Raw genomic sequence first — 25779 nt, 5'->3', positions numbered from 1 at the left:
CCACTGTCACTGAAAACACGGGGATAAGTCAAACTGTCTTACACTATTCTTACCATTAGGAATCAGGCATTACTTCATTGCCAGCACTGGGATGCATAGGAATAGCTCCGCTCAGCATGCACACCCACTTTCTAAACTTTTCACTATGTATTTTTAGCAAAGGAACTAATGCTCATTGCCTATAAATTACCTATTTCTCTTCATTAATTAATGTTCTATCTCCCATTTGTTTTGGATTTCTCAATTCTCATGCTGTTGCCACCTAAAGAACTGTTTGCTCCTGGCAGGCTCCATCCTATGCTCATTTCACCAAGTCTTTGGCACTACACTGTCAAAACCAGGAGAAACATTTACCGAGGAAGGGAGTAAAACTACAGTCCATTGATCTAAGGTTTCACAATTTGAATAAGTGGCCAGCTAGACCAACTTTTCTCCTCATTTGCAGAGAAGCACCAGTTCACCAGGTGGTCAGACATGACTGCGGGTTCACCAAGCACCCGGGACTGCCAAAGAGACTCCCAGGGCAGAAGAAGGCATGTGCTAAGGGGAGGGAGAGTATGTTAATTTCTTGGGGGAAATTACTGTCATAGGTATGTTTCTTCTGAAAAAAGCGATCAAGATGATGTAAAACATAGGATTTAATCAGGGGCTTTTCCTGTGCCCGGCGTGTACGCTGTGTGCAGTAATCCCCCATCCGTCTGGCATGGCAGTAAAGAATGCCTAAATCCCTCATATGCAAATGAAAGTGTTGGTTTCTTACTGTCTTTGATAACAGTGGTAATTAGTCCACTTTTCAGTCTTTTTATGATTTTAATTTTTCCCCAGATATGGTTTTCAGTACACTAAAAGCTGAGTTCTCTTTGTTAGTTTCTTCTTTACCTCTGGTTTCCACAACTTGTCCTCACAGTCTACAACTTCTGCATTCCTGGTGTCCAGTTCTCAGCCCCATTTCTCTACCCCAGCTTTGTTCACTGAAACGTGTCAAGGTTGGTTTAGCAAAACTTGAAAGTGTCAGTGATTTTCCCAAACGGGGTTCCACTACCAGCAGTTTGTATAAAATCCTGCTACGTGCTCCAGTGGAAAACTGCACTGCTTATGATTAAGCAAAGCTAATATTAACAGAGTTAATGAAAACAAATAATTGGAATAGCGAATTAGAAAGTTATATATTTTCCAACAATTCCCTTCTTTGAAAGTTATCTTAATTCTTTCTTTTAAGATTACATCCACTTCAATCATTCAATACTTAGGAAGACTTAAGACACTAAAATGCAACGATTGCTATTAAACTACTTCATAAAACCTTGTGGCAAAACTCGTCATATTTTAAATCTAGGGCCATGTGATTTTGCCAGTGTTTTATCTTGGGCTTGTAATTCTGGGGTTACATTTGAAAGGTCACACATTTTGGTGCAGCAACTATTAGGATGCTTTTCTCTGACACCCCTTGAGCAGCTTTATCTGCCAGTCGGTTTCCTACACCAACTGATGTATTTCCAAATGGATGAGCTTCACAGTGCATGAGAGCCACTCTGGCTGGTACCTGAACACTTTCTAGTGGTTGCCTGATAACGTCTCCACCTTTGGCAGGAGATCCTCGTGCTGAAAGGAGCCCTCCTTTGTTCTAGAGAGCTCCGTGGGCATGTGCTGCTCCAAATGCACATTTAGAATTAGCCCATATGTTGCCCTTCTTCCCCTGAGACAATTCCAGGCGGCCAGAGAGTGAGCAGCTCAGCCTTGTGTGCAGAGGTGGTAAGAAGTAATGGGATGGCTTTGATTGGGCCCTACTGCACACCCAAATTGCTGCTTTCCTTTGCTCACAAAATTGCTCCCACCTCTGGACAATTCCCAGTCCGGATCTTGTACCAGAGGATCTCTTCTGCTGGAGCGAAGCTGCTCCATAGCTAGAAGACGGGCATGTTGTGAGGCATGTTGTGACAGTCATGTTGTGTTTGCAGTTCCACATCATCCTGATCCAACAGGACAACTGGGTACTTGAGCATTCAACTTGGGGGTAATCGGTGACCTCCTTGTTGTCCTGGAACAGAGAGGACAAAGGGTGGAACATGAACAGTCTTTTTCCAGCCCGTGGTCCGTTCTGGGCTTCTTGTATTAAAAAGACAGTTGCTGCTACAAGTTAAAGGCAGTCAGGAGATCCTGTAACTTACACTGTCCACTTGTTTGGAAAAATATCTTATGGCCCCTTTCCATGTCCATAACCTCAGTGTTTGTGAACAAACAGCTCAAGAGGCTTGGTCAAGTCAGGTACTGTCTGTGCAGGGACGACATTAGAGCTCTCCTGAGGTCTCTGAAAGCCTCTGGCATTCTGGAGTGCACTGTAGCACCTCCTTGGTGTAGCACCTCCTTGGGGGTTTCTCAGGGCTGCATATAAAGCTCTTACCCTAGGCCAGAATTAGGAACCCAGAGCTCACACCAACCACCCATTCCCAGAAATGTTCTTCACTTGCAAACAGACCTTGGCTCTGGAGTATGGCAAATTGCCTCCATCCTTTCTGTTCCAAGGCTTGGCTGGCCCTGGGAAATGGTGAAGCTCAGCTACAGAACATGCTCTTTGGCACTCTGGGCCTTCTTCCTGGATACCCTGTCACTGGCTTGTCCCAAAAAGTTCAGCAAACTGAGGGTCATTTCAATGCATCTAGCTTCAGTTCCTGTAGCAATTAAAAGATCACTCACATACTGCAGCAAGGGGAGATCTTCATTCTCCTCCTCCCACACTGAAGTGGCTGCTGGAGCCCTGGCTAGCTCTCTGAACTCCGGCGCCTCGCCAGGAGTGGGGAACTGCCTCGGTATGGGGATTTAGCTGAGGCTGAACCTTTAGAGGCACTTGCTCTAAGGTGCCAGACACAAGCCACAACAGGGACCACGAGAGGAGAAAGGAGGAGGCTCTCCGTCTTGCAGTTCCACAAGGAACACTTTACTCCAGGTGAAGCCAGCTGAAACAAAGCGCCCCAGGCACTCCTGTGCAAAGGGTGTAGTGCAGCTACAAGGCAGAGGGTGGATACCAACAGCTAACAAACAGGGAATCCTCAGAGGAGGAGTCAGGGGATTACATCAAGCGTCTGGGGCCAATTGGGGTAGGAGGGTGGAGAGGATGGGTCACATGGGCCAGTGGGGCTTCCAGGAATAGGAGCATTCCAAAGGGGTGCTGCAGACAGGGATTGGCCCAAGGTTTGAGTGGCAGAGAAGGTTCCGGAATCAAGGCGTGGACTGCCTTGACAGGCAGGGGGAGAGTTGGACCAAGGGGTGGGGAATGCCATGAGGGACAGCTTTGAGGGAAGCTAAAACCCAGGGGTAAACAAACTCGGGGAGAACACGGGGGTACAGCAGGACGAACCAGTTAACAAGGAATCGATAACATTAATTCAAACCGCAACACCGTGCCTCCAATTCTTTTGCCAGCTGGTTCTTGTCTTGGGGTGACAGTGTGATACTGTGCCCCTACTGTCTGCTTTATGCCCGGACACGGGTCCTGTAGCTTTAAGCTAGGCCTGAGAGAGGGGTGGAAGGCTGGTGGAATTCTTTTGGTGTGGTTTTCACACATCCTCCCCCAGGCTCGCTCAGCTGTCTTGTGCAGCATGGACAGAGGGAGTACATCTTTGCTATTAGCTGGCTTCTTGTTTGTTTGACAATGCAGGAAGATTTCCCAGGACGGTGGCTTTTTCTCCTGGAACTGTTCGGCTTTTCCCCGGCCCAAAACACCAGAACATCACTGGGAGCCCTGTGTCCCAGCCCGGAGGGGGGGCCCTGGGACTGGTGTCCTGGCTCCAGACTCGGGAGGAGCTGAGCCGCTCCTACAGAAGGAACTGTGAATCCACCAGCTTTCTCCACAGAGAGAAGGTTTGGATAGCTAACATTATTCATTCTGCTTCCCGTGCCTGCCCGCACTCTGTGTGTTAAATAAACAGCTTTTGCACTTTATTCCAACAGATTCCTTGCTGTGGGAGGGAGTGCCAAAACCTGTTGTCTGTTAGGAGATGTTTCCTCCTAACTCCTCTCCAACTGAAAGAGTTCTCAAACAATGTGGGGTGGTTTTTGAACCTTGGAGAAAGAACGTTCCACTTCAGTTGGGTTTCATGGCCCATCAAGGAACTTCCCATTGAATGACAAACAAGAGTTGACTTTCAGTTTCAAGGGCAATGCAGAAAAAGCATCCTTAACATCCACAACAGTGGACTCATCAGATTCCTTAATTGGGCTTAAAAGTGTACAAGGACTTGCTACCACTGGGTCTAAGTCCCACACTATTTTACTGACAGCTCTGACATCTTCTACTGGCCTGGGTTCATCAGTATGTGGCTCCTTTACTGGCAGGAGAGGTGTCCTATATTGTGACTCACATGCCCTCAGTGATCCATCTTGCAAAACTGAGCAATTCATTCATCTAACCCTCTTCTAGCTTCTAACTTCAAAGAATAATTTTTCTCCCTGACCAGTTTTCCGTCAAGCTCCAACTGAATCCTTGCTGGTTCCACTGCTTTTCACTTCCCTGGAATTCCGTTGGTCCGCACCAACACAGTGGCAGTGTTTTCCACCCCTTCCCACCAGGGATGTGCAGGAGGGAAGGACTGATCCCCGCTGAACATTCTGAGCATGCCCTCTCTCAGCCTCTTCCCCCACTTTTGCCATTGCCACAATTCCTCCACCTGGAGTTAACAGTGGGTCTGCAAGTACCTTACTGAAATCCCAGGGGTCTCTGCCTTGAACTCACTGGATTAGGGCATCGGAGGATCTCCCTGAAAAATCTTTGGAGTGCACTGGAGTCCTCTCGATCCCGTGAATCCATGGAGCAAAAGAAGGAGCATGGTTCCATCCGGGTCACTAGAAACGGTCGCCAAAACCGGGATAAATTAAATCCTCAGACACGATGGTTTTAGTACTGGCGAGTTAAGTGTTACTTTGCGCTGGTCAGGGCACGTGGAGCGGGTAGTTCCAGCCACACACGGGCACAAAACTTTCCACTTAGTTATCTGTTTCTAGCAAACAAAGAAATCAATGGTCCTCCATTCTAAATCACATCATTCTCTTCATTAGTTAGTACTCTAACCTCTACTGGTTAGAGCTTTCTTGCTTCTCATCCTAACGAGCCCACATTTTTCTGCCTCTCTATTATTATCTTTTTCCAAGGCATGGAGTTATCCGGCATTTACTGAATTTTCTTTTATTAATCTCTTCTTTGTCTTCTGGTCTCTGCAACAACAACTCCTTGGAGGGCTGTAAATCCTGCATTTTACATGTCCACTTTTCAGCTTTGTTCACTGAAGCTTTGAAGTGTTAGTTTAGCAAAACTAATAGTTTCCCTGATTTTCCCAATCAAACTCTAATAATAACCCCCTCTGAAAAGAAGTTTAGCTGCCTGTTGGCCAAGAGTTGGACTTACACTGCTAAAGATTAATTATAAAAATTAATTAAAAGTTATAATATCGCAAGCCCCTTCACCTGCTGTAGAGCTTTGGAGCAGGAAGGATTAGGGGTGAACAGAGCATGTTTTGGAAAGGGGCAGATGGGGGTGGATGCAGGTGTGCAAGGGAAGATCCTGGTTTGTCTTCCCCCACAGTCTTGGGGACATTGGCAGGAGAAATGATTTCATTGTCTTCTTTAGGGACTGTCAAGCTGACATAAACCCTGACTCGGAGGAAACTGTACAAAGGCTTCACCCACGGAGACTCTTTGCCCTGAACTCCAGAGGAGGAAGGAGTCTATGCCCCAACAAGCCTATAGCTCAGCGAGGGGCTCACGGGGGTCCTCCTGCACCTCCGGCATGAGGAACAGCACCCCACTGCTTCCCTGGCAAAGGCTGATCCCAGTGGATGCTCCAAACCAGGCCCTGGCTTTGCTGTGCCAAACCAGCCAGTAGCCAGGTCTGAAACCCAGGTGAAAGCAGCAGGTTGGTGATTCTCTGCCAGGGACTGAGCTCTGTGGGGCTGCTGGCCCTACCCATGGCCTCTGCCCAGGAGCTGCCTGGGGGATCCCTCTCTTGGTGAGGAAACAAAGATAAATGTACCCTTTGGGCTTCATCTGGGCCTTTGTGGTTGTTGCGGTGCCCTGCCCGTGGTGACTCACGCTGACAGTTCACCGCACAGCAAAGCCAGGCTTAGGGCCTGCTCCACAATGCAGGAAGAAACCAAGAACACGAGATGCCACAGACGGGACACCGACACAGCAGATGAAGAACTGGCTTAGCTGTAACTCAAGTCTTAAACTGATTAAAAGAAAAACAGCGAGGCCTCTCCTGTCCTGCCAGACTTTCAAGCGCTTTTCAGTCACTAAAGGGCTCCAAATGGGCTGGGGAGGGACTTGGCACAAGGGCCTTGAATGACAGGGCAAGGGGGAATGGCTTCACACTGCGAGACTGCAGGGTTAGATGGGCAATTGGAAAGAAAATCTTCCTGCGAGGGTCGCGATGCCTTGGCACAGGTTGCCCAAAGAAATGGTGTCTGCCCCATTCCTGAAAGTGTCCAGGGCCAGGCTGGATGGCACTTGGAGCCACCTGGTCTAGTGGAAGGTGTTCCTGCCTGTGGCAGGGGATTGCAAAGAGAGAATCTTTGAGGTCCCTTCCAGCCCAAGTCATTCCATGACTCTATGACTTCATGAGTCTGTGACCCAGTGGCTCCCAGGGGTGAGCTGTTGTGCTGCCTGGCAACGGGAGTTGTGATGACAAAGGGCATGAGCAGAGCAGGCTCCAGTCCTCTGATGGACAAGGAAGGAGGAAGGAGCCTGTTGGCTGCTCATCCTTTTTATTACTGCGTTTGCTCACCCCTGACAGACCCAGCTGGGCAGGAAGGATTGTGATAGATCAGGGACAGAGTCCCTGTCTGTGCGTGCAGACATGGCAACATCCCTGGACACACTCAGCCTCTCCCAGATGCTGGATCTTGCCATCGGGGCGCCCCAGAAGGGGGCCATTAACTTTGCAGCCATGCGAAAACTGCTGCAGGCCATGCTGGAGCACCTGGACGGGCAGTACCTGACCAGCCAGGAGCCGTGGCCGGGCCAGCTGAGTGGCCCCTCACTTGCTGATCTGGCCACTGACGTGAAAAAGATGAAGGAGGAGATGGAAGAGTACAGGAAACACATGTCCAAGGTAGAGGCTCTTCCCAGCCCCCGGGGCACTCCCCCACCAGACAGCCCCTCCCCGCTTCCTCAGACAGCAGTGCTTGGCACTGCCCTCAGTGCCCCGGCACAGCCCCTGGCAGGGGCTCTTTGCCATCTGCATGGGCTTCAGCGCTCTGGCACTGAGCTGGGCTGGGGCAGGGGGCACGGGGACTCTCCCTGCCCACCTGGATTGCCATGGGCTGCCCGTGGCAGGGCAGGGCTCTTTGCGCTGTTGCTGCCCTGGCCATCACCTCTGACATCCCTGCTCCTCGGACTGTTTCACAGGTCCTTCGTGAGGAGATTGGTGGGGTAAAGGCAGAAAATTCCCGCATATCAGAGGAGATGAAGAAATTGCGGGAGACACAGGTCTGTGCAGACCACTGCAGTTCTCAAGGTCATATTTCCCACACTCACTCTCCAGAGCCTTGTCTCTGACAATGCTTTCTCCTAGACCATGGCTATTTCCCAGCATCAAGAAGAGATGGAAAAGTTCAAGGCTGCCCAGCGTCATATGGCAGAGAAAATGAAGAAGGTCCAGATGTCGCGGGACGAGGTGAAGTGCTGCCGGGAGCAAGTTTTGGGTCTGAGACAGCAGCCTGTACCCTCGGCTCTGCTGGCTGGAGGCTCAGTACCCTTGGCCCTGCTAGATGCACGGACCGTGCTGCCTGCAGAGCCCTGCCAGCCTGGCTGAGCCCGGCCCTGCGCTGTCCCCGGGGCTCCACAAACCACAGCAGGGGTCAAGGCCTTGCAGGTCCCCACTGACCCTCCCAGAGGCTCACTGCCACCACTCCTCTCTCCTAGGACATGGCTCTCATCCAGGCTCTCCGTGAGGAGATGGACAGGATAAAGGCCACGCAGATGTGCATGGAAGGAGACATAAAGAAGATAAAGGAGTCCCTTGCCTTAGTGAGCTTTTGGGTCATGTAATCTTTAGGCTTCCATGGGGACCTTCAATGTGATTGCAAGAGCAGGGTTTGGGATCAGGGTCTCAGGAGCGGGTGGAGGACCCTGGGTCTGCCCATGCAGCTGAAGGGCCCCCACGCTGGGACAGCAGGATGTCCGTGCCCTGACTCTACCCTTACTGGCTTTCCAGATGAAGAAGCTGCAGGAGGACCTTAAAAAGCTGAGGCAGGACGCAGCCAGGTGGAAAGAAGAGAGCAGTAAGGAGATCTCTCAGCAAATTGAGTAAGAGGACAGGAGTGGGTTTCATACCCTGTGGGGCTGCAAGGGAGCCCTGCTGGTCTGGGAGCATCCTGGTTGGCAGGCACAGGATGCCCAGCAGCCCTGCAGGGGTAACCCTGACCTTGCCCCCATCCCGCTGGCCAGGGCTTTGAGGCAGGAGACAAAGCAGGATCAGCAGAAGATGAGAGAGCAGCAGGAGATGAGGAATGCCATGCTGGAGCAGCTGGTGACTGAGACAGCCGACCAGCTGAACGAGCAGGTGAGGTCCTGGGGGAGCACTCCCACCAGCCCTGGCTTGGTCATGTCGGAGGTCCACACCACATCCTCATGCTGTGTGGAGCTTTGCTGTAATGTGGGGGAGACACAAGCTGCCCAAATTGGCCTGGACCAGTCAGCGGCACGGACAGAGATTAAAGCCTTGATGCAAACGTCCTGATGACACCGAAGCTCATGGCCACAGGCTGAGAAATGTGGGACTGCCCCTGTGGAGCAGCTGGACTCCTTTGGTCATCACCTTATGTTCTTCCATCCCTGGAGCAGGATCGGGAGCTGAGCCAGCACATGGAAGCCAAGATCCTGCAGATTCAAAGAGACTATGAGAAACTCAGCTTTGCCTCAGGGATCCTGCAGAAGGAGTCTCAACAAAAGCAGAGCGCAATCGAGGTGTGTGGTTGAAACCTATTTGGGCTCAGAGCATCCCCCAGGAAGACTCCAGGCAGGGGACCTCAAGGAATCTCCTGATGACCACCTCACAGCACTGTGCTGCTTCCAAGTGCCCTTCCTCAAGTTTTTTTGGGTAGGGGGAGTGGGGTGTGCTCCTGGCTCGTGCACTGTGCACCAAGAGACAGCTCCAACCTTGCTCTGGTGTCATGGGTTTCTTTCTGTACTGAAAGATGCTGTTCCAGTCTCTGGAGAAGCTGCAGAAGGAGAAGGCAAATGAGCAGGACGTGATGGCAGCAATGGACATGGTACAGTCGCAGTGCGCCTCTCTGCCAGCCCAAGGGGTTCCCAGGCAGGGTGACAAATGCCCCTGGTCCCTTGGGGGCTGGGCGGCAGAACTGGCCTGGGGAGGGAGAATTTCCTGAGCTCGTGGGGTCCCTCACCCTCCAGATGATGGGACCAAACTCACCAGGGTGATGGGGCAAATGGGGCCACAGCACCCTGAAAGGGGCATGATGGCCTGGAGGAAGCACTTCTCCTCTGCCCCTCTTGCACATGTGCTGGCCCTGCCTGTCGTTCCTCATCCCTTTCCCCACCGCTCTCCTGCCGTTCCCCTCTGCTAGAAGGCGGACAAAGCTGCCTTGGGCAGCAAAGTTGACTGCAGCCAATTTGAAGAGAACATGGAGGAGCTGGATGAGAGGATGCAGGAGTTGCAGAGCCAGATTTCAGGCCAGGAGCAGCACTGGAATAAGATGCAGCAGCAGCTCAGTGAGGCAATGGAAGAGAAGGTGAGGGGTACCTCGTCCCCACCATGACAAACTGGCACCTTTGGGACTCGACAGCCTGAGGCAGCATCCCTCTGAGGATCCCCCTCCAGGCATTTCCCTGGAGAGCTCCGTGTCACATCCCGGGGCAGCTGGCTGAGGCTGTGCACCTGTTCACAGCTGGATCGCCTGGAGCTGAAGACTTTTCGAAAACACCTGGAGAACTCCTGGAACAGGAACATGGAGGAGCTTGAGAACAGGCTGATGCGTGAAAACGCTGCTGGGATTAAGAAGTGAGTGTGACGGAGATTCTGATGGCTCTGGGGACAGCCATGGTCCCGTTCCCTCCAGCTGCCCCACACACTGCCCGTGTGCTCCCCTGCCTTGGGACCAATCCAGCTGCTACATGAGCCACGGGGATGCTGATGAAGCAGCTGCACCTTCTCCTTCCACCAGCAGCAGGTCCCACACAGGAAAGGAGGCAATGAGGACAGGGCACCTGCAGGACAGAGCCCTCCCAAAGCACAATGGGGCTGTGGGTGCAAAGGCTCCCAGAAGCCAGGCTGGGAGATGGCAACACCCAGGCAGGGCTGTGACCAGCAGTGTCCCATGGCTGGGTCGTGCCCTGCCCTCCTGGCCGGGCACACAGGGGACTTTGGTGCCAGAGAGGGGCTGAAAGCGCCGCAGGGGCTGCTTGGGATGGTGCCACGGGTGCCTGTGCCCTTCACCTGGCACCAGCCAGCACGTTGGGGATGGGGAGGAACAGGCTCAACAGCCCACGGGTCACCCTGCAAACGCCGTGACCCTGTGCAGCGACCTGCCCGGCACCTGGCTGCTGCCAGCCAGCTGCTGCCTGTGTGCGGGCAGGGCTGTGGCCCCAGGAGCTCAGCCAGCCCTCTTCTCTCACCCTCCTTAGGCAGCTGCCAGTCCCTTTCACGTGCCTGTCCTGCGACCGCATGCTCGCCGTGCAGGTTCCTGGCCAGTGAGTAGCAGCAGTGCATCGCGGGCAGCGGGGCCGTGATGGGCGGAGAGGGGTGCCAGCAGTGACCGCCGTGCTGGGCACGGGGGTGACAGTGTCTGCTTGGGAGGCTCTGATGTGGGGAGCCCCCTCTGCAGCCCTGCCATCAGCAGGGGTGTGGGGGCTCATCCCAAGGGCTACAGGCAGCAGGATACCATGGGGTACAGTCCTCTGGGTTTGGGGGTGCTGCCTCCAACAGGAACAGCTTGTTTGTCCCCTGTCACACACCTGTGACTCCTGCCCTCCCCAGGTACCCCGAGACACTCCCGTATTTGCAGCCGCTGCCCCCCAGCAAGGAGCCACAGCACAGCCAAAGGTAAGGGCCCTGAGGACACATCCCCAGCTCCCGGGGTGCAGGCTAGCCCTGACACAGCAAGGAGGGCTCTTGCCTGGGCTGGGGCAGAGGAGCTTGGGGGGGACTGGGCAGGGCAGGGGAGCAGAAGGCAGCTGTGGAGGGCCACTGCTGCCCCCAGCTCTGGAGGGTTTTGCATTTTTTGCCTTGCACTGCCCTGTCTGGCCCACCTCTCTGTCCCAAGGCTGCTGAAAGCACATCTGATGAGCTGTGCCTGTTTTCAATCTGAGCTCAGACTTGGTGGGCAGCCCTGTGCCTTCTGTGAAAGGAGTTCCCAAAACCAAGCCCTGCAGCTGGGACAGGCCAGCTCCTGCCCGCTGGTGCCCTGTGCACATGGACCTGCCATGGCCATGGCCAGCAGAGCTGGCTGTGGGGACAGAGCCAGCAGATCCAGCCTGCTGGGACGGGCTTGGGGCTCCTGGAGCAGGTGGACAGGAGCTGGGAGGGACATGCCCCTGCAGGCAGCACTGCCAGGCCCCTCCCGGGCACAGCAGGGTGAAGCCTGGGATGCCACAGGGCTGGGCACTGAGTGTCCTCTGCCCCATCCCACAGGAGGCCGGTGGCCCATGGCAGTGACCCCCGTGTGCCACAGAGCTCTGGGGACCATCAGAGCAGCAGTTTCAAACTGCCCCCCATTCAGGATTGTCCCCGGAACAAGGCATTTCTGCAGGGACTCGTGGCTCTCCCCAGCAAGGTAGGGATGAAGAAGGTGGGGACACGGCACGTGTAATGGGGACTGGCAGGGTGATGCTGAGGATCCAGGCTGAATTTGCGCCTTCAGTTTCCTCGGGGAGAGCTGGTTTGGGAGGGTTGCTAGGGAATGCTGAATTGGGGCCTGCATTTCAGCCAGCTGCTCTCTCCTTCCCAGCCCAGAGTGACCCAGCTGCTGGGCAGGGGTGGGCACATGCCGAGGGGCCGGAACGACCAGCTTCCTGCGCTGATCAGGACACTGGATGAGCCAGGTGCGGCCCTGTCAGGGCACGGGCATCAGGGGGAGAAGAGACTGGCTGTCTGCTGGGCCTGCACCTGGTCCCTGGGGGTCTCGGGCCAAGCAGGTGACCCTGCTGCTGTCCTGTCCTGGGCCGGCTGAGCTGACCCAGACGGGGCAGCCCCGGGGACTGGGGGCTCACCCTTGCCTCTCACCCCCAGGCCCTGCCACCTCACGGGATCACCGGCCAGGCACTGCCCCCCGACAACCTCTCCAGGGCACCAGAGCTCCTCCAGTCTCTCCAGCCCCGTGAGACTTCAACAGCCCTCAAGGAGCCGGACAGGACTGGGAACCCAGTGCTCCATCAGGGACGTCTTCTCCGCCGACAGAAAAGTCTTGTGACAACTGTTGGCAAAGAAATAATTTTTATTTCTGTTAATTTAATAAAAAAAAAAAACTTCAAAAACACAGGCAGAGCCTTCTCCCACTGTCACTGAAAACACGGGGATAAGTCAAACTGTCTTACACTATTCTTACCATTAGGAATCAGGCATTACTTCATTGCCAGCACTGGGATGCATAGGAATAGCTCCGCTCAGCATGCACACCCACTTTCTAAACTTTTCACTATGTCTTTTTAGCAAAGGAATTAATGCTCATTGCCTATAAATTACCTATTTCTCTTCATTAATTAATGTTCTATCTCCCATTTGTTTTGGATTTCTCAATTCTCATGCTGTTGCCAGCTAAAGAACTGTTTGCTCCTGGCAGGCTCCATCCTATGCTCATTTCACCAAGTCTTTGGCACTACACTGTCAAAACCAGGAGAAACATTTACCGAGGAAGGGAGTAAAACTACAGTCCATTGATCTAAGGTTTCACAATTTGAATAAGTGGCCAGCTAGACCAACTTTTCTCCTCATTTGCAGAGAAGCACCAGTTCACCAGGTGGTCAGACATGACTGCGGGTTCACCAAGCACCCGGGACTGCCAAAGAGACTCCCAGGGCAGAAGAAGGCATGTGCTAAGGGGAGGGAGAGTATGTTAATTTCTTGGGGGAAATTATTGTCATAGGTATGTTTCTTCTGAAAAAAGTGATCAAGATGATGTAAAACATAGGATTTAATCAGGGGCTTTTCCTGTGCCCGGCGTGTACGCTGTGTGCAGTAATCCCCCATCCGTCTGGCATGGCAGTAAAGAATGCCTAAATCCCTCATATGCAAATGAAAGTGTTGGTTTCTTACTGTTTTTGATAACAGTGGTAATTAGTCCACTTTTCAGTCTTTTTATGATTTTAATTTTTCCCCAGATATGGTTTTCAGTACACTAAAAGCTGAGTTCTCTTTGTTAGTTTCTTCTTTACCTCTGGTTTCCACAACTTGTCCTCACAGTCCACAACTTCTGCATTCCTGGTGTCCAGTTCTCAGCCCCATTTCTCTACCCCAGCTTTGTTCACTGAAACGTGTCAAGGTTGGTTTAGCAAAACTTGAAAGTGTCAGTGATTTTCCCAAACGGGGTTCCACTACCAGCAGTTTGTATAAAATCCTGCTACGTGCTCCAGTGGAAAACTGCACTGCTTATGATTAAGTAAAGCTAATATTAACAGAGTTAATGAAAACAAATAATTAGAATAGCGAATTAGAAAGTTATATATTTTCCAACAATTCCCTTCTTTGAAAGTTATCTTAATTCTTTCTTTTAAGATTACATCCACTTCAATCATTCAATACTTAGGAAGACTTAAGACACTAAAATGCAACGATTGCTATTAAACTACTTCATAAAACCTTGTGGCAAAACTCGTCATATTTTAAATCTAGGGCCATGTGATTTTGCCAGTGTTTTATCTTGGGCTTGTAATTCTGGGGTTACATTTGAAAGGTCACACATTTTGGTGCAGCAACTATTAGGATGCTTTTCTCTGACACCCCTTGAGCAGCTTTATCTGCCAGTCGGTTTCCTACACCAGCTGATGTATTTCCAAATGGATGAGCTTCACAATGCATGAGAGCCACTCTGGCTGGTACCTGAACACTTTCTAGTGGTTGCCTGATAACGTCTCCACCTTTGGCAGGAGATCCTCGTGCTGAAAGGAGCCCTCCTTTGTTCTAGAGAGCTCCGTGGGCATGTGCTGCTCCAAATGCACATTTAGAATTAGCCCATATGTTGCCCTTCTTCCCCTGAGACAATTCCAGGCGGCCAGAGAGTGAGCAGCTCAGCCTTGTGTGCAGAGGTGGTAAGAAGTAATGGGATGGCTTTGATTGGGCCCTACTGCACACCCAAATTGCTGCTTTCCTTTGCTCACAAAATTGCTCCCACCTCTGGACAATTCCCAGTCCGGATCTTGTACCAGAGGATCTCTTCTGCTGGAGCAAAGCTGCTCCATAGCTAGAAGACAGGCATGTTGTGAGGCATGTTGTGACAGTCATGTTGTGTTTGCAGTTCCACATCATCCTGATCCAACAGGACAACTGGGTACTTGAGCATTCAACTTGGGGGTAATCGGTGACCTCCTTGTTGTCCTGGAACAGAGAGGACAAAGGGTGGAACATGAACAGTCTTTTTCTAGCCCGTGGTCCGTTCTGGGCTTCTTGTATTAAAAAGACAGTTGCTGCTACAAGTTAAAGGCAGCCAGGACATCCTGTAACTTACACTGTCCACTTGTTTGGAAAAATATCTTATGGCCCCTTTCCACGTCCATAACCTCAGTGTTTGTGAACAAACAGCTCAAGAGGCGTGGTCAAGTCAGGTACTGCCTGTGCAGGGACGACATTAGAGCTCTCCTGAGGTCTCTGAAAGCCTCTGGCATTCTGGAGTGCACTGTAGCACCTCCTTGGTGTAGCACCTCCTTGGGGGTTTCTCAGGGCTGCATATAAAGCTCTTACCCTAGGCCAGAATTAGGAACCCAGAGCTCACACCAACCACCCATCCCCAGAAATGTTCTTCACTTGCAAACAGACCTTGGCTCTGGAGTATGGCAAATTGCCTCCATCCTTTCTGTTCCAAGGCTTGGCTGGCCCTGGGAAATGGTGAAGCTCAGCTACAGAACATGCTCTTTGGCACTCTGGGCCTTCTTCCCGGATACCCTGTCACTGGCTTGTCCCAAAAAGTTCAGCAAACTGAGGGTCATTTCAATGCATCTAGCTTCAGTTCCTGTAGCAATTAAAAGATCACCCACATACTGCAGCAAAGGGAGATCTTCATTCTCCTCCTCCCACACTGAAGTGGCTGCTGGAGCCCTGGCTAGCTCTCTGAACTCCGGCGCCTCGCCAGGAGTGGGGAACTGCCTCGGTATGGGGATTGAGCTGAGGCTGAACCTTTAGAGGCACTTGCTCTAAGGTGCCAGACACAAGCCACAACAGGGACCACGAGAGGAGAAAGGAGGAGGCTCTCCGTCTTGCGGTTCCACAAGGAACACTTTACTCCAGGTGAAGCCAGCTGAAACAAAGCGCCCCAGGCACTCCTGTGCAAAGGGTGTAGTGCAGCTACAAGGCAGGGGGTGGATACCAACAGCTAACAAACAGGGAATCCTCAGAGGAGGAGTCAGGGGATTACATCAAGCGTCTGGGGCCAATTGGGGTAGGAGGGTGGAGAGGATGGGTCACATGGGCCAGTGGGGCTTCCAGGAATAGGAGCATTCCAAAGGGGTGCTGCAGACAGGGATTGGCCCAAGGTTTGAGTGGCAGAGAAGGTTCTGGAATCAAGGCGTGGACTGCCTTGACAGGCAGGGGAAGAGTTGGACCAAGGGGTGGGGAATGCCATGAGGGACAGCTTTGAGGGAAGCTAAAACCCAGGGGTAAACAAACTCGGGGAAAACACGGGGGTACAGCAGGACGAACCAGTTAACAAGGAATCGATAACATTAATTCAAAACGCAACACCGTGCCTCCAATTCTTTTGCCAGCTGGTTCTTGTCTTGGGGTGACAGTGTGATACCGTGCCCCTACTGTCTGCTTTATGCCCGGACACGGGTCCTGTAGCTTTAAGCTAGGCCTGAGAGAGGGGTGGAAGGCTGGTGGAATTCTTTTGGTGTGGTTTTCACACATCCCTCCCCAGGCTCGCTCAGCTGTCTTGTGCAGCATGGACAGAGGGAGTACATCTTTGCTTTTAGCTGGCTTCTTGTTTGTTTGACAATGCAAGAAGATTTCCCAGGACGGTGGCTTTTTCTCCTGGAACTGTTCGGCTTTTCCCCGGCCCAAAACACCAGAACATCACCGGGAGCCCTGCGTCCCAGCCCGGAGGGGGGGCCCTGGGACTGGTGTCCTGGCTCCAGACTCGGGAGGAGCTGAGCCGCTCCTACAGAAGGAACTGTGAATCCACCAGCTTTCTCCACAGAGAGAAGGTTTGGATAGCTAACATTATTCATTCTGCTTCCCGTGCCTGCCTGCACTCTGTGTGTTAAATAAACAGCTTTTGCACTTTCTTCCAACAGATTCCTTGCTGTGGGAGGGAGTGCCAAAACCTGTTGTCTGTTAGGAGATGTTTCCTCCTAACTCCTCTCCAACTGAAAGAGTTCTCAAACAATGTGGGGTGGTTTTTGAACCTTGGAGAAAGAACGTTCCACTTCAGTTGGGTTTCATGGCCCATCAAGGAACTTCCCATTGAATGACAAACAAGAGTTGACTTTCAGTTTCAAGGGCAATGCAGAAAAAGCATCCTTAACATCCACAACAGTGGACTCATCAGATTCCTTAACTGGGCTTAAAAGTGTACAAGGACTTGCTACCACTGGGTCTAAGTCCCACACTATTTTACTGACAGCTCTGACATCTTCTACTGGCCTGGGTTCATCAGTATGTGGCTCCTTTACTGGCAGGAGAGGTGTCCTATATTGTGACTCACATGCCCTCAGTGATCCATCTTGCAAAACTCAGCAATTCATTCATCTAACCCTCTTCTAGCTTCTAACTTCAAAGAATAATTTTTCTCCCTGACCAGTTTTCCGTCAAGCTCCAACTGAATCCTTGCTGGTTCCACTGCTTTTCACTTCCCTGGAATTCCGTTGGTCCGCACCAACACAGTGACAGTGTTTTCCACCCCTTCCCACCAGGGATGTGCAGGAGGGAAGGACTGATCCCCGCTGAACATTCTGAGCATGCCCTCTCTCAGCCTCTTCCCCCACTTTTGCCATTGCCACAATTCCTCCACCTGGAGTTAACAGTGGGTCTGCAAGTACCTTACTGAAATCCCAGGGGTCTCTGCCTTGAACTCACTGGATTAGGGCATCGGAGGATCTCCCTGAAAAATCTTTGGAGTGCACTGGAGTCCTCTCGATCCCGTGAATCCATGGAGCAAAAGAAGGAGCATGGTTCCATCCGGGTCACTAGAAACGGTCGCCAAAACCGGGATAAATGAAATCCTCAAACGCGATGGTTTTAGTACTGGCGAGTTAAGTGTTACTTTGCGCTGGTCAGGGCACGTGGAGCGGGTAGTTCCAGCCACACACGGGCACAAAACTTTTCACTTAGTTATCTGTTTCTAGCAAACAAAGAAATCAATGGTCCTCCATTCTAAATCACATCATTCTCTTCATTAGTTAGTACTCTTAACCTCTACTGGTTAGAGCTTTCTTGCTTCTCATCCTAATGAGCCCACATTTTTCTGCCTCTCTATTATTATCTTTTTCCAAGGCATGGAGTTATCCGGCATTTACTGAATTTTCTTTTATTAATCTCTTCTTTGTCTTCTGGTCTCTGCAACAACAACTCCTTGGAGGGCTGTAAATCCTGCATTTTACATGTCCACTTTTCAGCTTTGTTCACTGAAGCTTTGAAGTGTTAGTTTAGCAAAACTAATAGTTTCCCTGATTTTCCCAATCAAACTCTAATAATAACCCCCTCTGAAAAGAAGTTTAGCTGCCTGTTGGCTAAGAGTTGGACTTACACTGCTAAAGATTAATTATAAAAATTAATTAAAAGTTATAATATCGCAAGCCCCTTCACCTGCTGTAGAGCTTTGAAATAGTAAGGATTAGGGGTGAACAGAGCATGTTTTGGAAAGGGGCAGACGGGGGTGGATGCAGGTGTGCAAGGGAAGATCCTGGTTTGTCTTCCCCCACAGTCTTGGGGACATTGGCAGGAGAAATGATTTCATTGTCTTCTTTAGGGACTGTCAAGCTGACATAAACCCTGACTCGGAGGAAACTGTACAAAGGCTTCACCCACGGAGACTCTTTGCCCTGAACTCCAGAGGAGGAAGGAGTCTATGCCCCAACAAGCCTATAGCTCAGCGAGGGGCTCACGGGGGTCCTCCTGCACCTCCGGCATGAGGAACAGCACCCCACTGCTTCCCTGGCAAAGGCTGATCCCAGTGGATGCTCCAAACCAGGCCCTGGCTTTGCTGTGCCAAACCAGCCAGTAGCCAGGTCTGAAACCCAGGTGAAAGCAGCAGGTTGGTGATTCTCTGCCAGGGACTGAGCTCTGTGGGGCTGCTGGCCCTACCCGTGGCCTCTGCCCAGGAGCTGCCTGGGGGATCCCTCTCTTGGTGAGGAAACAAAGATAAATGTAACCTTTGGGCTTCATCTGGGCCTTTGTGGTTGTTGCGGTGCCCTGCCTGTGGTGACTCACGCTGACAGTTCACCGCACAGCAAAGCCAGGCTTAGGGCCTGCTCCACAATGCAGGAAGAAACCAAGAACACGAGATGCCACAGACAGGACACTGACACAGCAGATGAAGAACTGGCTTAGCTGTAACTCAAGTCTTAAACTGATTAAAAGAAAAACAGCGAGGCCTCTCCTGTCCTGCACGACTTTCAAGCGCTTTTCAGTCACTAAAGGGCTCCAAATGGGCTGGGGAGGGACTTGGCACAAGGGCCTTGAATGACAGGGCAAGGGGGAATGGCTTCACACTGCGAGACTGCAGGGTTAGATGGGCAATTGGAAAGAAATCTTCCTGCGAGGGTCGTGATGCCTTGGCACAGGTTGCCCAAAGAAATGGTGTCTGCCCCATTCCTGAAAGTGTCCAGGGCCAGGCTGGATGGCACTTGGAGCAACCTGGTCTAGTGGAAGGTGTTCCTGCCTGTGGCAGGGGATTGCAAAGAGAGAATCTTTGAGGTCCCTTCCAGCCCAAGTCATTCCATGACTCTATGACTTCATGAGTCTGTGACCCAGTGGCTCCCAGGGGTGAGCTGTTGTGCTGCCTGGCAACGGGAGTTGTGATGACAAAGGGCATGAGCAGAGCAGGCTCCAGTCCTCTGATGGACAAGGAAGGAGGAAGGAGCCTGTTGGCTGCTCATCCTTTTTATTATTGCGTTTGCTCACCCCTGGCAGACCCAGCTGGGCAGGAAGGATTGTGATAGATCAGGGACAGAGTCCCTGTCTGTGTGTGCAGACATGGCAACATCCCTGGACACACTCAGCCTCTCCCAGATGCTGGATCTTGCCATCGGGGCGCCCCAGAAGGGGGCCATTAACTTTGCAGCCATGCGAAAACTGCTGCAGGCCATGCTGGAGCACCTGGACGGGCAGTACCTGACCAGCCAGGAGCCGTGGCCGGGCCAGCTGAGTGGCCCCTCACTTGCTGATCTGGCCACTGACGTGAAAAAGATGAAGGAGGAGATGGAAGAGTACAGGGAACACATGTCCAAGGTAGAGGCTCTTCCCAGCCCCCGGGGCACTCCCCCACCAGACAGCCCCTCCCCGCTTCCTCAGACAGCAGTGCTTGGCACTGCCCTCAGTGCCCCGGCACAGCCCCTGGCAGGGGCTCTTTGCCATCTGCATGGGCTTCAGCGCTCTGGCACTGAGCTGGGCTGGGGCAGGGGGCACGGGGACTCTCCCTGCCCACCTGGATTGCCATGGGCTGCCCGTGGCAGGGCAGGGCTCTTTGCGCTGTTGCTGCCCTGGCCATCACCTCTGACATCCCTGCTCCTCGGATTGTTTCACAGGTCCTTCGTGAGGAGATTGGTGGGGTAAAGGCAGAAAATTCCCGCATATCAGAGGAGATGAAGAAATTGCGGGAGACACAGGTCTGTGCAGACCACTGCAGTTCTCGAGGTCATATTTCCCACACTCACTCTCCAGAGCCTTGTCTCTGACAATGCTTTCTCCTAGACCATGGCTATTTCCCAGCATCAAGAAGAGATGGAAAAGTTCAAGGCTGCCCAGCGTCATATGGCAGAGAAAATGAAGAAGGTCCAGATGTCGCGGGACGAGGTGAAGCGCTGCCGGGAGCAAGTTTTGGGTCTGAGACAGCAGCCTGTACCCTCGGCTCTGCTGGCTGGAGGCTCAGTACCCTTGGCCCTGCTAGATGCACGGACCGTGCTGCCTGCAGAGCCCTGCCAGCCTGGCTGAGCCCGGCCCTGCGCTGTCCCCGGGGCTCCACAAACCACAGCAGGGGTCAAGGCCTTGCAGGTCCCCACTGACCCTCCCAGAGGCTCACTGCCACCACTCCTCTCTCCTAGGACATGGCTCTCATCCAGGCTCTCCGTGAGGAGATGGACAGGATAAAGGCCACACAGATGTGCATGGAAGGAGACATAAAGAAGATGAAGGAGTCCCTTGCCTTAGTGAGCTGTTGGGTCGTGTAATCTTTAGGCTTCCATGGGGACCTTCAATGTGATTGCAAGAGCAGGGTTTGGGATCAGGGTCTCAGGACCGGGTGGAGGACCCTGGGTCTGCCCATGCAGCTGAAAAGCCCCCACGCTGGGACAGCAGGATCTCCGTGCCCTGACTCTACCGCTACTGGCTTTCCAGATGAAGAAGCTGCAGGAGGACCTTAAAAAGCTGAGGCAGGACGCAGCCAGGTGGAAAGAAGAGAGCAGTAAGGAGATCTCTCAGCAAATTGAGTAAGAGGACAGGAGTGGGTTTCATACCCTGTGGGGCTGCAAGGGAGCCCTGCTGGTCTGGGAGCATCCTGGTTGGCAGGCACAGGATGCCCAGCAGCCCTGCAGGGGTAACCCTGACCTTGCCCCCATCCCGCTGGCCAGGGCTTTGAGGCAGGAGACAAAGCAGAATCAGCAGAAGATGAGAGAGCAGCAGGAGATGAGGAATGCCATGCTGGAGCAGCTGGTGACTGAGACAGCCGACCAGCTGAACGAGCAGGTGAGGTCCTGGGGGAGCACTCCCACCAGCCCTGGCTTGGTCATGTCGGAGGTCCACGCCACATCCTCATGCTGTGTGGAGCTTTGCTGTAATGTGGGGGAGACACAAGCTGCCCAAATTGGCCTGGACCAGTCAGCGGCATGGACAGAGATTAAAGCCTTGATGCAAACGTCCTGATGACACCGAAGCTCCTGGCCACAGGCTGAGAAATGTGGGACTGCCCCTGTGGAGCAGCTGGACTCCTTTGGTCATCACCTTATGTTCTTCCATCCCTGGAGCAGGATCGGGAGCTGAGCCAGCACATGGAAGCCAAGATCCTGCAGATTCAAAGAGACTATGAGAAACTCAGCTTTGCCTCAGGGATCCTGCAGAAGGACTCTCAACAAAAGCAGAGCGCAATCGAGGTGTGTGGTTGAAACCTATTTGGGCTCAGAGCATCCCCCAGGAAGACTCCAGGCAGGGGACCTCAAGGAATCTCCTGATGACCACCTCACAGCACTGTGCTGCTTCCAAGTGCCCTTCCTCAAGTTTTTTTGGGTAGGGGGAGTGGGGTGTGCTCCTGGCTCGTGCACTTTGCACCAAGAGGCAGCTCCAACCTTGCTCTGGTGTCATGGGTTTCTTTCTGTACTGAAAGATGCTGTTCCAGTCTCTGGAGAAGCTGCAGAAGGAGAAGGCAAATGAGCAGGACGTGATGGCAGCAATGGACATGGTACAGTCGCAGTGGGCCTCTTTGCCAGCCCAAGGGGTTCCCAGGCAGGGTGACAAATGCCCCTGGTCCCTTGGGGGCTGGGCGGCAGAACTGGCCTGGGGAGGGAGAATTTCCTGAGCTCGTGGGGTCCCTCACCCTCCAGATGATGGGACCAAACTCACCAGGGTGATGGGGCAAATGGGGCCACAGCACCCTGAAAGGGGCATGATGGCCTGGAGGAAGCACTTCTCCTCTGCCCCTCTTGCACATGTGCTGGCCCTGCCTGTCGTTCCTCATCCCTTTCCCCACCGCTCTCCTGCCGTTCCCCTCTGCTAGAAGGCGGACAAAGCTGCCTTGGGCAGCAAAGTTGACTGCAGCCAATTTGAAGAGAACATGGAGGAGCTGGATGAGAGGATGCAGGAGTTGCAGAGCCAGATTTCAGGCCAGGAGCAGCACTGGAATAAGATGCAGCAGCAGCTCAGTGAGGCAATGGAAGAGAAGGTGAGGGTTACCTCGTCCCCACCATGACAAACTGGCACCTTTGGGACTCGACAGCCTGAGGCAGCATCCCTCTGAGGATCCCCCTCCAGGCATTTCCCTGGAGAGCTCCGTGTCACATCCCGGGGCAGCTGGCTGAGGCTGTGCACCTGTTCACAGCTGGATCGCCTGGAGCTGAAGACTTTTCGAAAACACCTGGAGGACTCCTGGAAGAGGAACATGGAGGAACTTGAGAACAGGCTGATGCGTGAAAACGCTGCTGGGATTAAGAAGTGAGTGTGACGGAGATTCTGATGGCTCTGGGGACAGCCATGGTCCCGTTCCCTCCAGCTGCCCCACACACTGCCCGTGTGCTCCCCTGCCTTGGGACCAATCCAGCTGCTACATGAGCCACGGGGATGCTGATGAAGCAGCTGCACCTTCTCCTTCCACCAGCAGCAGGTCCCACACAGGAAAGGAGGCAATGAGGACAGGGCACCTGCAGGACAGAGCCCTCCCAAAGCACAATGGGGCTGTGGGTGCAAAGGCTCCCAGAAGCCAGGCTGGGAGATGGCAACACCCAGGCAGGGCTGTGACCAGCAGTGTCCCATGGCTGGGTCGTGCCCTGCCCTCCTGGCCGGGCACACAGGGGACTTTGGTGCCAGAGAGGGGCTGAAAGCGCCGCAGGGGCTGCTTGGGATGGTGCCACGGGTGCCTGTGCCCTTCACCTGGCACCAGCCAGCACGTTGGGGATGGGGAGAAACTGGCTCAACAGCCCACGGGTCACCCTGCAAACGCCGTGACCCTGTGCAGCGACCTGCCCGGCACCTGGCTGCTGCCAGCCAGCTGCTGCCTGTGTGCGGGCAGGGCTGTGGCCCCAGGAGCTCAGCCAGCCCTCTTCTCTCACCCTCCTTAGGCAGCTGCCAGTCCCTTTCACGTGCCTGTCCTGCGACCGCATGCTCGCCGTGCAGGTTCCTGGCCAGTGAGTAGCAGCAGTGCATCGCGGGCAGCGGGGCCGTGATGGGCGGAGAGGGGTGCCAGCGGTGACCGCCGTGCTGGGCACGGGGCTGACAGTGTCTGCTTGGGAGGCTCTGATGTGGGGAGCCCCCTCTGCAGCCCTGCCATCAGCAGGGGTGTGGGGGCTCATCCCAAGGGCTACAGGCAGCAGGATACCATGGGGTACAGTCCTCTGGGTTTGGGGGTGCTGCCTCCAACGGGAACAGCTTGTTTGTCCCCTGTCACACACCTGTGACTCCTGCCCTCCCCAGGTACCCCGAGACACTCCCGTATTTGCAGCCGCTGCCCCCCAGCAAGGAGCCACAGCACAGCCAAAGGTAAGGGCCCTGAGGACACATCCCCAGCTCCCGGGGTGCAGGCTAGCCCTGACACAGCAAGGAGGGCTCTTGCCTGGGCTGGGGCAGAGGAGCTTGGGGGGGACTGGGCAGGGCAGGGGAGCAGAAGGCAGCTGTGGAGGGCCACTGCTGCCCCCAGCTCTGGAGGGTTTTGCATTTTTTGCCTTGCACTGCCCTGTCTGGCCCACCTCTCTGTCCCAAGGCTGCTGAAAGCACATCTGATGAGCTGTGCCTGTTTTCAATCTGAGCTCAGACTTGGTGGGCAGCCCTGTGCCTTCTGTGAAAGGAGTTCCCAAAACCAAGCCCTGCAGCTGGGACAGGCCAGCTCCTGCCCGCTGGTGCCCTGTGCACATGGACCTGCCATGGCCATGGCCAGCAGAGCTGGCTGTGGGGACAGAGCCAGCAGATCCAGCCTGCTGGGACGGGCTTGGGGCTCCTGGAGCAGGTGGACAGGAGCTGGGAGGGACATGCCCCTGCAGGCAGCACTGCCAGGCCCCTCCCGGGCACAGCAGGGTGAAGCCTGGGATGCCACAGGGCTGGGCACTGAGTGTCCTCTGCCCCATCCCACAGGAGGCCGGTGGCCCATGGCAGTGACCCCCGTGTGCCACAGAGCTCTGGGGACCATCAGAGCAGCAGTTTCAAACTGCCCCCCATTCAGGATTGTCCCCGGAACAAGGCATTTCTGCAGGGACTCGTGGCTCTCCCCAGCAAGGTAGGGATGAAGAAGGTGGGGACACGGCACGTGTAATGGGGACTGGCAGGGTGATGCTGAGGATCCAGGCTGAATTTGCGCCTTCAGTTTCCTCGGGGAGAGCTGGTTTGGGAGGGTTGCTAGGGAATGCTGAATTGGGGCCTGCATTTCAGCCAGCTGCTCTCTCCTTCCCAGCCCAGAGTGACCCAGCTGCTGGGCAGGGGTGGGCACATGCCGAGGGGCCGGAACGACCAGCTTCCTGCGCTGATCAGGACACTGGATGAGCCAGGTGCGGCCCTGTCAGGGCACGGGCATCAGGGGGAGAAGAGACTGGCTGTCTGCTGGGCCTGCACCTGGTCCCTGGGGGTCTCGGGCCAAGCAGGTGACCCTGCTGCTGTCCTGTCCTGGGCCGGCTGAGCTGACCCAGACGGGGCAGCCCCGGGGACTGGGGGCTCACCCTTGCCTCTCACCCCCAGGCCCTGCCACCTCACGGGATCACCGGCCAGGCACTGCCCCCCGACAACCTCTCCAGGGCACCAGAGCTCCTCCAGTCTCTCCAGCCCCGTGAGACTTCAACAGCCCTCAAGGAGCCGGACAGGACTGGGAACCCAGTGCTCCATCAGGGACGTCTTCTCCGCCGACAGAAAAGTCTTGTGACAACTGTTGGCAAAGAAATAATTTTTATTTCTGTTAATTTAATAAAAAAAACTTCAAAAACACAGGCAGAGCCTTCTCCCACTGTCACTGAAAACACGGGGATAAGTCAAACTGTCTTACACTATTCTTACCATTAGGAATCAGGCTTCATTGCCAGCACTGGGATGCATAGGAATAGCTCCGCTCAGCATGCACACCCACTTTATAAACTTTTCACTATGTCTTTTTAGCAAAGGAACTAATGCTCATTGCCAATAAATTACCTATTTCTCTTCATTAATTAATATTCTATCTTCCATTTGTTTTGGATTTCTCAATTCTCATGCTGTTGCCAGCTAAAGAACTGTTTGCTCCTGGCAGGCTCCATCCTATGCTCATTTCACCAAGTCTTTGGCACTACACTGTCAAAACCAGGAGAAACATTTACCGAGGAAGGGAGTAAAACTACAGTCCATTGATCTAAGGTTTCACAATTTGAATAAGTGGCCAGCTAGACCAACTTTTCTCCTCACTTGCAGAGAAGCACCAGTTCACCAGGTGGTCAGACATGACTGCGGGTTCACCAAGCACCCGGGACTGCCAAAGAGACTCCCAGGGCAGAAGAACGCATGTGCTAAGGGGAGGGAGAGTATGTTAATTTCTTGGGGGAAATTACTGTCTTAGGTATGTTTCTTCTGAAAAAAGCGATCAAGATGATGTAAAACATAGGATTTAATCAGGGGCTTTTCCTGTGCCCGGCGTGTACGCTGTGTGCAGTAATCCCCCATCCGTCTGGCATGGCAGTAAAGAATGCCTAAATCCCTCATATGCAAATGAAAGTGTTGGTTTCTTACTGTTTTTGATAACAGTGGTAATTAGT

General features: G+C 53.5%; 3 protein-coding genes across 4 annotated transcripts in view; 2 read left to right on the top strand and 1 right to left on the bottom strand.

The window, feature by feature from the left end:
* Window positions 1-25779, bottom strand: part of LOC137485614 (glutamine-rich protein 2-like) — an 86556-nt gene that overhangs the window by 15356 nt on the left and 45421 nt on the right. The window lies entirely within an intron of this gene.
* On the top strand, window positions 6841-12408 carry LOC137485607 (glutamine-rich protein 2-like). Of its 2 annotated transcripts, none has more exons than XM_068210166.1 (15): window positions 6841-7102; window positions 7399-7479; window positions 7565-7666; window positions 7915-8019; window positions 8207-8298; window positions 8440-8554; window positions 8836-8958; window positions 9189-9263; window positions 9579-9743; window positions 9900-10012; window positions 10636-10701; window positions 10988-11053; window positions 11642-11798; window positions 11958-12051; window positions 12239-12408. In XM_068210166.1, the coding sequence occupies exons 1-15, from the start codon at window positions 6848-6850 to the stop codon at window positions 12328-12330; spliced, it is 1701 nt and encodes a 566-aa protein (XP_068066267.1). In that variant the 5' UTR covers window positions 6841-6847; the 3' UTR covers window positions 12331-12408. The 2 variants fall into 2 exon arrangements, with proteins under 2 accessions (XP_068066267.1, XP_068066265.1); XM_068210164.1 differs by having other exon boundaries at window positions 10937-11053; window positions 11642-11783.
* On the top strand, window positions 19316-24898 carry LOC137485606 (glutamine-rich protein 2-like). Its single transcript, XM_068210163.1, has 15 exons — window positions 19316-19603; window positions 19900-19980; window positions 20066-20167; window positions 20416-20520; window positions 20708-20799; window positions 20941-21055; window positions 21337-21459; window positions 21690-21764; window positions 22080-22244; window positions 22401-22513; window positions 23137-23202; window positions 23489-23554; window positions 24143-24284; window positions 24459-24552; window positions 24740-24898. Exons 1-15 carry the CDS (start codon window positions 19349-19351, stop codon window positions 24829-24831), a joined length of 1686 nt encoding a protein of 561 aa, XP_068066264.1. The 5' UTR covers window positions 19316-19348; the 3' UTR covers window positions 24832-24898.

This window comes from Anomalospiza imberbis, chromosome 20 (assembly GCF_031753505.1).
Source record: "Anomalospiza imberbis isolate Cuckoo-Finch-1a 21T00152 chromosome 20, ASM3175350v1, whole genome shotgun sequence".
Lineage (NCBI taxonomy): Eukaryota > Metazoa > Chordata > Aves > Passeriformes > Viduidae > Anomalospiza > Anomalospiza imberbis.
This window is presented reverse-complemented; position numbering and strand designations above follow the sequence as displayed.